At 41.0% G+C, this 12727-nt stretch overlaps 1 protein-coding gene across 1 annotated transcript in view; it reads left to right on the forward strand.

Moving 5' to 3' along the window:
• The first annotated feature begins 5819 nt into the window (after positions 1 to 5819).
• The window catches only part of SUZ12 (SUZ12 polycomb repressive complex 2 subunit), a 30935-nt gene continuing 24027 nt past the window's right edge, over positions 5820 to 12727 (forward strand). Inside the window, 4 exon segments of the mRNA XM_068413123.1 lie at positions 5820 to 5881; positions 5883 to 6340; positions 9236 to 9282; positions 9373 to 9437. Coding sequence (XP_068269224.1) covers positions 5820 to 5881; positions 5883 to 6340; positions 9236 to 9282; positions 9373 to 9437 — 632 coding nt within the window.

Genomic DNA, 12727 nt, shown 5'->3' on the forward strand with positions numbered 1-12727 from the left:
AATACTAAAAGCCTATAATTTTCTTTTCTGAAGCTCAAGTTTAAAAAGGGGGCTCATGACAAAGACCCACAGTTTCTCTGAGGACAAAAGGGACATGAACTTTTTTACAGCTCACCTCAAGCACCTTCAATTTTTTGAACAATTAAAAATTTGATTAAGACATTCAAAATGAAGGGCACAGACCAACGAGTAAAGCCAGATAAGGTCTGTTGAGTGCTGTGTGAGCTCAGCTGAGCAATGCAGTCCTTGTTCTGCACAAAGACCTCCTGAGTCCTTTTCCTACCTATGGAGTCTTCAGTGATACACTGAATTTATTCAGATTTTAACAAAGGTGAATAGCACTACCTTGTTTTCTTTCAGGAGACACTTCCTTTTGATTTTGATGCAATCTTATATGAATAAAGATCTTGGTTTAGACTTTGTCTTTAAAACTAAGTGGATGTTATCCTGAACTTACAGTTTTTACATTATAAACCCTTTTTTTAGTTCATTGTATGAGATGTATTTTTCTGTACTGAATGCTTTTACTGTTAGTACATTTCTGGGCTTACAATTAAATCATCTTAAGAGATCTCCTACCTTTCTAGAATAACTTGCTTTCTAGAGCAAATTAATATATTGGGCCTAGGCTTTTCATAATGCTTTTGAAACAATTCTGGTATTTTTAGTCCACTATCTAAACACTAAAGACAAACACTACTGCTAAAAAGCCACCAAGTAAAAATAAATCATTAACTGAAAATCAGGAAATAAATTTCACTGTAGAAGAGTCATGTAAAATCTATTAAAACATCACTAAGAAAACTCCAAGAAACAACTCTTGAGCACTCATTTCTACTAAGCAACAATGACTAGTAATTATCACTCATTGTTCACCATGGGAATGCAGGAGATGATAGGCGACTCAGTGGTGCAAAACACACTGTGCATTCACTTTTCACTCTCTACAATAACTCAAGACATGTAATCAACCTGCTCGCTGAAAGCTGTGCATTATGGGTGCATTAAGATTCCCTGAGGGCCAAGTTCCTTGAGCACTGTGCTCCCAGAATACATTCGAACAGCTCTGTACAAAAGCTGTCCCCAGCCAAACACATGAATGAGACTCACAAGTGGCTGTTCTGTCAATCACACATCCTGCATTCATAGCTATACATCAGGATACTTGGATTGCTTAGCTCTTCCCTTTGCCATGCTTCAGTACAGTTGTTCCTTTACAGTAAAGTTTATTTTCTCTTTTCTTAGTTCCCTGCTTATAAAAGCAGGGCAGCAGTAGACATTAACATGCAGAAAAGCAAACTGAAACTGAGAGCTACCACCCCAACAGCAATATGATCCTTCCATCCTAAATATACCCAGTACTCCATCTACCCGCTCTCGTGCTGTTACCCAGAAAGCTGTAGCTACTCCCTTTCTCCGGTTGCAATATTATGTAGCCTCTCTTTACAAGAGACTGGGAAAAAGTGGGAGTTGAGTTCTGCTTTCCAAGTAGGCAGGGAAGAGTAGCTTATCTCATAATTTCCACAGCCTGTTAACACTGATCGACATCGAATCAGGCTGAAAATAAAGAATATGAACTGAACAATTAATTAATAACTACTGCAGATGAAATTAACTCAGCATCTAGTGAAGTTTATTCATGTAAGTGCAAGAAAGGGATGCCACTGAAATGGATCTGTATTTGCAGTACAGTGATACAGCTGTGGGACCCACACCTGCCCATCTACGCATGAAGTATTCTTGTTTGTCTTGGTTCTACAGCATTTGTGCATTCTCACGTCTCTCATGGAAAACCTGCATTTGGTGGGCTGGACAGAGAGTGGGAAGGAGAACCTGGAAGCATGAAAACAGAAAGAAGTAAAGTTTGGATGTAACCACAGAAGTGGAGCGTGTAAAGTCTCTTCTATGCTGCATGCCTTTGAATCCCACTGAACGTGCTCATTAGCTCGAGGCCAAAATAAAGAAATGCAGCTACCCAGAACACTCACCGTGGATTTGTTATTCTCAGCAATACCCTGAATAGCAAACTTCAGTTCTTACCAATGTAATATAATAGTGCTCCCTAACAAATACTGACGCTGGTTTTCATTATGGCCTGAATCTGTAAGCAATTTTTAAAAAGACTGACCAGAAGTCACTAGCTACAGCTAGTGAGCACTACTGTTTTGTTCCAAAGTTATATTTAAAATTAAGTTCTCAGAAGAAGCTAGATCTGTAGTAGTATTTAGCTAGTTACTAACAATCTATATAGACAGACCAATGTTTAAAGATGTGAGGAAAAAACAGTATAATTACACTGACAGAACATTCACTTAGACTGAGCTCCAAGTATACAGGTATTTCTTTCCCTTTTAAAAAAGGATTAACTTTGTAAATATTCCTGTGCTGAGACACAGTAATTTGCAGGACTGGAAGCTGGAAAGTTAAGTAGCGTAGCTATAGGGGTACTACAGGCAACTAAGAAAAGCACAGAACTATGAAATGAAGAAAAAATTCATAAAGTGGTATAAAATATGCATGCACTTCTTCATACATATCTGAAGAGGTAAAAATCACTGCAGTTTAGCCTTGCAGGATGACAGGAACCTGGGTATGTACAGGCTGCAAAGAGGCTTCAGAAAAAGAGATTTACAAGTAGCATATGCTTTCAATCTGCAGGAAACAAATCTGATCTTTTGGATATCAAATGCAAATCCCACTAACAGTACATGAAAGTAAGACTGGACTGGCCATCTCAACACATAAAATCTGACATATCATAAAAGCACCTCTGCCAACTACTGCTTTCACTACCAGGAATTTGTTCCAACAGCAACCCTGGTTTGCAAATGATTGTTTCTTCCATTTATCATATTAAACTTATTAAACTGCCCTTTTTTGCATTATGTTAGGACATTTTCTAGATTTATAGCAAAAAAATACGCTGCTTGTCATCATCTTTTACTTTTTAAATTTTATGAGTTGATATCAATTTCAGCAAGGTACACTATATTTCACTGCTTGTCTTTTTTAGACTACTTTATTAGAAAACACATTTTCACTGGCTTTGCAGATACCCTGTCATTTGCTAAATATGGCCAACTTCTTTCTGTTACCTGGTGTACATATATACAAGAATTTAAAAAAAAATATTTATTTTTAAATAAATGCATCTGTAAAATCTATAGAGGTCTATATTACCAGGCAGGTCAAGGGCACAACAGTCTCATGCTACAGCTCATTTCTTCTGAAGAAACCATAATGATTTCCGTCTTTCTAAAAAGGAATATTTATTTTCTTGCTTCTAACTGTGCTAAGTAAATAAAAGTTACTTGCTATTTTATGCCCTGCGCTCTTTCTAGCCATCCATACTATGAAGCCCAAAATATGACATTTCAGAGTTGTTGAGGCTTTTTCAGTTGAACATACCCCAACAGTACTCTACACTCTTTAAGAACATACGAGCAGCCCAGAGCAGCAGAGATAAACAACTTAAAAAATTAAACATCTCTCTACAAAGGAAAACAGGCTCAAGGTATTGAAGCTTTACTATTTGGCAGTCAGCCCTACGCTTACAGAGGGCTCATGTGCACACATTTTGTGTTGCGCTGTCCTGTCCCACTCGAGGTTAGAGTTGCTCTGTTCACAAGCAGATCCGACTCCAGTGCCAGAGATTAATTGCCTAATTAACTTTCTTACTCCTGCTTGGAAAGTTGCCCTCTGGCTCCTCCTCCTGGTTTTGAAATTTAGAAAAATGAGCCACCAGAAGCAGCAGAGGCTTGTGAGCAGTAGGGAGGAATCAGGAATAGATTTTAGGCAATAAACAACTTCCAAGGACAAAATTGCAACTATATAACATTTAAGAGCCTTTCTCACACATACGGCAATATTTGTTACTTTTGTCACTTGGGAAAGGGTATCACTGACCTTGAGATCAACCTCTGATCACCTAAAGATGCTCTTCATTTGGTGTACTCTGGCTACCTAGTCTGTGAGTTCAGAAGACTGACAAATCCCCAGTGTATCACAAGGCTCACCAGGAAGTCACCTGGTAGTAAGAGTGAAGAAGCTACATGTGAGGTCCGCAGAAATGTACTGGAATATTAAGCAGAATACTGGAATAGTAAGCAGAGGCAATTATGATAAGCAGGATAAAATGTATAACAGTATTTTAGAAATAGCACTTTTTATTTGGAGGGAAGAAAAATACAATGTAGGTAAAAAGATGACAAAGATGAATTTCTAAAAATGTATGAAAATTAAGGTTGAAACAAATTACAGAAAAGACTGCATGGAAAACATCAATGTCTGATAAAAACAGAAGGAAAGAAAGAAAGAAGAGTAATTAAAAAAAAAAAAAGCAATAGGGGAAGAAAAGATCTTTCCAAAACAAACACAAAAGGTAAATGGTACGGCAGAAAAAGCTAAAAGAGGGGAGGTAATTGAAATATAAAATTAACATTTCAGATATTACATAAAAATAAATATTAAGGAACTGTAAAAAGAAAAAAAAAACAAATTGTAGGGGAATAGTAGCTAATAAAGACTTATTTATCTGAACGTGTGTGGGGTGTATATACATAAATTTTCTTAAAACATAATAAGGTTAATGACAATTGAGATATCAACCTCTGTTGATAATGTAAGGCATGGCTGACTTTGATACACAGTTTTCCTCTTAATATTTATCATTAAGTTCACTTTCCTTAACACTAGGAATTAGAAGATAAACCAGGATGGTATAGTGCCAGCATCACAGGTGTATCTGGTATCAAAATTCAAGGCTGTATTTCTCACATAGACTGTTTTTACCCTACTTTGTACAATTGCTCTTGAAAAGTTTTGGAAAAAAAAAAAAGCAACTAGAATGGGATGGCTGTCAAAGCCTTTTACGTATTGAGCTTGCCGCACCGCTGATAAGGACTTGTTTGATTAAATGAAGCCAGCACTCAATTTTCCCATTGCACGGTTGGACTCTGTTACGTTTTATCACACACGTGAGGCAGCCCCAGAGCTTTCCTCGAAGGCCTGATCCTGAGCGCGTGCTCGGCCGCGGGCAGCTGTCAGGGCTCTGGAGGTTGCCACAGCGGCACAACTTTTATTTCCTCGAGGACTCCGTGGGTCTTCATTGAGCAAAGAAAGGCGGGAATAAACCCAGAGAGAAACATTTTACCTCAGACTTCAAGTCTCCCTGTACCTACGGCCGATTTCTTGTGCCGTCCTCTGAGGAAACCTCCCGGTTAATTAAGGCTAAAGCTACGGGCTGCCAGCGGGACCTCGTGTCCGACGCCGTATAACCATTTTTACCGCAAACCCGATACCGACTTATACCCAAACTTCTATTTCGACTAATTTGGCTCTTTCAACGATGGAGCTCCAGCTCCTGCGGGCAGCGGAGCGGCCCCTCAGCGGCTCCGCCGCGCCCGGGGCGACTTGCCTCAGGCGAGAGGGGCACCAGCTACCTGTGCGGCCGCGGAGGCACCGGGACGCGGCGCCGGGCAGAGCCGCGGGAAGGAGCAAACAAAGCCCGGAGCTCTGGGCAGCCCGGCGGGGACGGGCAGAGCAGCGGAGCACGGATACGAGGGCCGGAGCCGGGGAGCGGCCCCGGCGGGGCGGTGAGGGGCGGGCGGCAGGCGGGGGCGGCCCGCTCTACCCAGCATGCCCCGCGCCGGAGGGCGAGCGGCCCTTTCCCGCGAATTCAGTTCAAAGGAGGGGGAGGGGAGAAGCGCCAAGCGGCGGAGCGCACCGACCAACCAAACTCTTCCAGAACCATCCGTGCGTCACGCGGGGGCGGGCCCCGCGCCGGCCAATGCGGCGGTGCGGCGCCATCTTCGGAGCCAATGGGCTAGTGGAGGAGGCGGGCGCGTCGTGGTCGTCGGGTTCGGCTGGTCGTAGCGCTGAGGAGAGCGGAGCGGAGGAGACTTAGAGGAGTTGGAGCTCGGCGCTTCCCCTCCCCCCTCCTCACCCCACCCGCCCCAGCCGCCCCCTCCCTCCCCACTCGGTCTCCGTCCAGCCGGGGCCCTCCCGGGGGCCAGGCCCATGGCTCCTCAGAAGCACGGTGGAGGTGCGGGGCCCAGCTCGGGCTCCGCTGGCGGCGCCGCCGGAGGAGGAGGTGGCGGCGGAGGCGGCGGCGGCGGCGGTGGGGGGTTCGGGGGCTCTGCCGCGGCGGCGGCGGCGGCTCCCGGCGGCAAATCCGGTGGTGCCGCAGGCGGCGGCGGCAGCGGCGGAGGAAGCGGTTACTCGGGCGGTTCCTCGGCCTCCTCGGCGGCGGCGGCAGCGGCGGCGGCGCTGCCCCCCGTGAAGAAGCCGAAGATGGAGCAGATCCAGGCCGACCACGAGCTCTTTCTTCAGGCCTTCGAGAGTGAGTACCGGGCCGGGGGAGGAAGTGGGGGCCCGAGCCGGCGGGACCGGCCGGGGCCGCCGCAGAAAGGGCGGGAGGAGGAGGAGGGGAGGGCTGTGGAGAGTAGGGGCTTCCGGGGGTAAACATGGTCGGGGGAGGGAGGGAGCTGGGACCGGAGAGGAGGGCGAAGGGGAGCGGGGCTGGGGGAGGAAGGGGGCTCCGCCGGGGAGGCGGGGGCCCGGCGGGTCCCGGGCGGAAGCGCGGGGCTCGGGGGCCGGTGTGCGGGCAGGGCGGCGAGAGGCTCCCGGGGCCGGGGCCCGCTGGGTGCAGGGCGGGGGTGTGTGTCTGCGCACAGCCGATGAACTTGGTTTCTCAGGACCAGTTCCCATCAGGCTTTCGGGGTGGCCGGTTCCCTTCTCTCCTCTCACAGCCCTTGGAGGCACTGGGGAGTTGGGAACGACGAGGCTCTTCCCTCTTTGGCGGCTGCCTTTCGAGCTCCTTTCAGGGGCAGGATGTGATTAAGACTTCACTGTACGTGGTTTTTCTTTGTCTGGCAATAATTGTCCTTTAGTTGAGATTTCATATTGGAAATTGACCTTTGCGACCCACACATCACCCTGTGGCAGCTCCAGATAGGACCAGAGTCCCCTTGGATGCACCAGAAAGTTGTTTATGGAAATCTGATTCAAAAGCACGGTGTGGCAACAAAGTTACATTGTACTAAAAGATTTCTGTGTAATTGCTAGGATTTGGAGGGTATTTTTAATGCCCTACTAAATACATGATCCGGTTGTGGGGTTGGTGCTGTCACTGCTCCCACTCACCGGCTACGGACGGTGACAGTGTTCGAGAAAGTGTTGGAGTTTTTGGTGGCATCTCAAATCCTTAATAGCGCGAGGTCCTTTGAACCTTAGCTCTGTTAACAAAGCTGTGTGTTCAGTAAATACTGTACTGCAGGTCGGTCAAGTGGCAAACGAGTTTTAAGAGATTTGCTCAGTGTCCGAGGTGGGGGAAAAAATTCTCTTGCCCATGCCTCAGTCTGTCAGACAAGGGAAGCATTGGAGCAGTGATCAGCAGTGAGTTACAGTGTAAATGTATCATAGTGTGTTAACTCTCTAGTGTGAATATTCTGGGAAAACTGCAGTAAGTAAATATTGGAATAAAAAATCCTAACACATGTAGTGTTGAATCACATTCTTCCTGAATGTTTTTGTCCCTTTTCAAGGTCATATGCTAGAAAAAGATAAAAGATTTATTTTAAGCTTTTGCTGAGTAATATGACTTATGAAACATGTGTCTGTCTGCAGGTTGAAAAGTGTGTTTCAGAATTTTTCTACTTGGGAAAACTAAAGTTGAAGCAGCAGTGCACTGTCTTTAAATTAAATTACGTCCTCGTGAATGTAGTTAGTTGTTTTCATACCTTTCTAAATTATAATTATGTCATGGTTTTTTTGAGGCTAAAAAACCTGGGATGTTTCTGTGCAAATTATGACTATTCATATTTTCACTTCCTAGCAAAGTGCGTGTTTCTTAATTTCTTTCTTTTGTCTTGATTTGAAAAATACAGATTTTTATTGTGATAATTTGTGTTAAACAGAGTTTTACTGGTTTTCATCAGGCTTCTAAAAGGAAACACTGGCATCATTTTAAGATTTCGTTTAATAATAATATGTCTCTCTAATAGTAGATTCTTTGGGGTCTTACATTCATAAGTGTAGAAATAAGGCTGAATCATATCTTTCAAAAGGGATGAAGGATATAAAATGCTGTCCTCTTTCACTTCTAATCACAGAATTCCATGTTACAATAAGGTTTCCAGATACTTGAAATAAATGTTTTGCAGTCATGTGAAAATAAAGTTTTATATTTCTTAAAAAATAAGTAGTTGTTTGGTTTTTTTTTTTAATGTGGGGAATGGAGACAGTGTTAGCAGCCTTAGCGTGGGCATCAAGGCATTCTCCATTCTCAGTCGTTTTCTCTACACTTAATGTGTTTTATGAAGTCATTTTCAAGTTTCTTGCTGATGCTACCTAATGAAGCTGGCTTTTATTTCAGTTTAAAAAGGGTGTAATTCAGTTTAGATTGGAATTCTTGCTAGATATAGCCTGATCCAGAGAGAACCATTTTTTTTGTCCTGATTTAACTGAATTGGTTAAAAGTAAACCGAAGGTCCTCTTTTCTGGAGGCAAGTCTTGCTCTCTTGAAGTTTGGTTATTACACCTATTTTGAATGATGCTACCATTCATGTCAGTATTGCGCGTGGCTGTGTTATCTTCCCTCCATTTGCACTTTGAAAGAGTAGTTACTTTACCAGAACCAACATTTTTCTGATCCTATGAATGTAAAAGGTTTTGGAAATGAATTTCCTAGCTTAGAATGATCCGTAATGTGTCACAGTCAACTGACAGTCCCTATTCTTGTTTTGGTACCTTGTGCAAGTGACCTTGATACTTTCCAGAGGGATAAAACAATCAGATACCAAATTGTCTGACTATGTAAATTTGGTATGCTATTCTGGTATCATATCAGATTATCAGATATGTTCATTAATTTAATGAAGAAAACTTACCTATTCGATAATAGGTTGTAATATGTTGAGATTTTTTTTCTGCCCTTTTGTGATATAAAGCCTGTAAGAAACGTTTTGTGGAAAGCAAGAGCAGTCATAGTTGACTTGTGCCTACCAATTTATGGTAGCTTAAACAAGAAGTTACTTTGTGTTATACAGTAGGTGGAGTAACCTTTGACTTGTTAACTTGAAGTTATTTGGACATGGTGATGCGTCACGTAAATGATGACTTTTGTGGTAATTGTTTGAAAAAAATCAACATACTAAATTAGATACATTTTATCATTATAAGGCTGTATTTCTGGAGGTATAAGGTATATTGGATAACATGTGTTTCTTTTTCTTAGAACCAACGCAGATATACAGATTTCTACGTACCCGGAATCTAATAGCAGTAAGTAATTGGTCTTTATCACTCCTTTACTTTGGACTTGTAGGAAATTTTAATTAAAGCATAACATTTTTCTTTTTTTTTTTCCTGCAGCCAATATTTTTGCACAGAACTCTCACTTACATGTCCCACAGAAACTCCCGAACAAATATCAAAAGGTAAAATTGTTTTTTGAAAAGTAATCCTAAAATGTTAATCAAGTTGCAGAAGTCTAAGAAATAGTGGAGGGTGACCTCCTCTGTTCGTGAGGTGTGTAAAACATAACCTTTTCTTTTTGAAGAACTAAAAAATGCAGAAATAACTTTGCAGTTGATTTCTGAGACTTAAGAACTTTTCTGCAGTGTTACGGGTGTGTGTGTCTTCATGCTTGTGACTTCTGTTGATCCTGGGAGTACTCAAATGTGGATAGCTATCTGTAGAATCCTAATTAATTCTCCTGTGTTTGTTTTCTGGTTTGGGGGAGAACTTATTGAAAAATAAACAAAACTCTATAACATCTGAGCTCTAGTAATCAATGGTGCTTGACCATAATCATATGAAACATTTTAGTTTAAACTGTAACCTAACCACTTATTTAAAAAAACAAGCAAACACAAGACTATTGGTTCTGTTAATTAGTCTTGGGAGGATCCAGTAATTATTTCTGTAATTATTTGAAAAGCTGAAAAATGAAGGAGATCAGTTCATAGCATTTTACAAAAAGTCCAGCAAACACTTTAAAAAGGTTGTTTTGAACTGGATACATCTGAGAAACGGGCTTCGGTTTTGACATTGCAAGATAGTCATTCCTGTCACGTGAGGTGCTACAGCTGCATGTCAATAGACTTTAAAGTATATAAATACTGCAGAGTGAAAAGTGCAGTGTACATTATTTATTAGCAGAGTCGCAGAGTCCTTTCAGATACTTCCTCTTCACTGAAAATCATTTGTTACACTTTGGATTTTTGTGTAGCCTGAACACTTATTTCAAAATATTTTAACACTAAAGTTCTTAGTGCTTGGAAGCAGTTGCTGGAGGACTCAAATACTTAATGATGAATACTTAAGGAATAGCAATAACATCTGATCATGCAGACAATTCTAATTTAAGCTATATTTGTATCTAAGGAAGGTAGTATTTGAATGATCTGTTGAGCAATAGAATTGGCACGTTTTTATTTAAATTAAAGAAGCTATATTTGGCATTCTCGCATCTCTTGGATATTGTTTAATGTTTTTGCCATTAGCTTTAATCCTACAGTATAACTTTTTCTTAAAGCTGAATCCGTAACGTACAACTTCAGGTACTTAGGACAGGTAACGATCAGATTATTTCTTTTTTTAAACTTGAAGTTGCTGCTTACATTTTCTTACAAAAGTTACTGGAGTGAATTGTTTGCTATTTTAGAATAGGGCAGAGCCAAATTTTAAGAAATGTTCAGAGTGTTTTGGGGTTATTTTTTGGTATTTTGTTTTGGGTTTTGGTTTTTTGTTTTTTTTTTTTAACTAGAGTTGTGCAACAGGAAGTTCTCACTTCCAGCTTACATTAACTTATAGCTGATTGAAATGCATATGTTCTTTTACCTGAATCTGTTTCTTTGGATATCTGCTGTAGTTGCTGGGAAACAAGAAACGGTACTTTGCATGTACATTGTGTTGTCTGCTGTTCCAAATTCCAGTTCAAATTCAGCTGCGCAAGTAATGATTAGTTTCTCTTTGAAACATACTGATTTTCACTAGTTCCCTTAACACTTTGTTTTAGAACTGTGATTTTAGTTAGGTGGTGTTCTAAGAACAGATTAATAGCCCTTTCACTCACTAGTTTTCTGGCAATACTGACTTATTGAAATCATTCTGGTAATTAGGTCTAGGAAGATTTCAGTAAAACATTGCAGCACATTTTCTTTATAAAACACAATAATGCAAGAGAAGTGAGCTGGTATAGTTGAGGGGGGAAAAAACCCCAGAAAATAATTGCAAAGAAGTGTGTTCTTCTCCCCTGAGTCCCCCCTCCTACTTTTCCATGCTCTGTCAGTACTGTGGTCCTTCTCTTTCAGCCTAGTTAAAACCACAGAAGTTGTAGTTTGAAGGTGGTCTGGACTACTTAGATGTAGTGGCAAAAATGAGAGACTGTGGCAAAACAATCTCGACTGAACTTGCAGAGGAGGTTAGTGGGATAGTTGTTTGCTGATCTGTGCTGGTAAACACTTCAAATGTGCACAAGACCTTAATTGCCATTCTTCATTCAATAGAAATAGTTAAGGTATATGATCCTGTAATTCTGATTAAAAAGGGGCTTTAAAAGAGGTAAAATATCTGAACTAGAGGAGATGATCTTCCTGAGGCTTCATGTGCCTAGCTTCAGTATATTAAAAATGTTAGTAGAGTTCTCTTTGCAAAGTATCTTTTGGAACTGCTTTGTTGTTAGCCTGCTTATGTGGACCATGACTATACATGTATATTTATTTATTTATTCCCCTTATTTCTGCCATTTTTAAATTGCTGATTGTTTTGATTGCCATTTCAGTAAACAGTATCGTATGTAAAATATAAAGAAGTTATCTCCAAACTTTGTAGAACTTACCTATCACAACAGTAATTATAGATGCACATATTTTATCTCTAGCTCTACGGTAGTCTGAGAAAAATGCCAGACAAATTTATAACTTGGAGGTAGGGAGGTAAAACTGCATTTTTAACAAGAAATTATCCATTGATGTTGGTCTGTATGTTTAATACTGAGAAAGTGTTTATAAAGACCAGAATGCTTAGAGTATAGAGAAATGTTGATAGGGAATAAGCTAATGGGCATGTGTCAGCTTGGGCTGAAAAAGTATTGGAAGTTGCTGCTTATCATTGGAGAGGTTGTGTGCTTGGGTCAAGTGGTACCTGATGGAGAACTGAAATGGGCTTCCTGCCTGTGGGTCTCTCTTCAGGTGTTACTGTATTATTAGACCAAGTGATGGTGTTGGAAAGAAGTTACTAACCGTTAATAGAAGTTGCTGCCCCTGCAGTATTTGGATAAAGGAATAATTTTTTATTTATTGGCAGAGTAATGACATGCTATGATGTGACTTTTAATGTTTTGTTAATTATTACTGTGCTTGACTGGAATAAGAGTGGGTGGAGAAAGGAATGTGCAAGATGAGCATACGTATAGCACAAGTAAATGCTGTCTTGAAAATCCTGGGTGTTAGGGATGTTTATTACAAAAAATTAATTTTGTCTGTTATGCATGGGAACATGGTAACATAAAAATAGTAGTTCAGTTTAAAGGAATTTCTGTATTTTTTTCATGTTCTTACAAGTTAATCTCAAAGGCAAGAGTTTGATTTAATTTTTTTTTGGTTGCTATATTTAGTTTTTTTGAAAGATTTTTAGGAGGATTCTTCTTGTTTTAACTAACCCGAGTTTGACATTAGGAAAGGTTGTGTCACTGTCCTTTCTGGATCAGCGATGCTCACAAATA

Source organism: Nyctibius grandis, chromosome 15 (assembly GCF_013368605.1).
Source record: "Nyctibius grandis isolate bNycGra1 chromosome 15, bNycGra1.pri, whole genome shotgun sequence".
Lineage (NCBI taxonomy): Eukaryota > Metazoa > Chordata > Aves > Nyctibiiformes > Nyctibiidae > Nyctibius > Nyctibius grandis.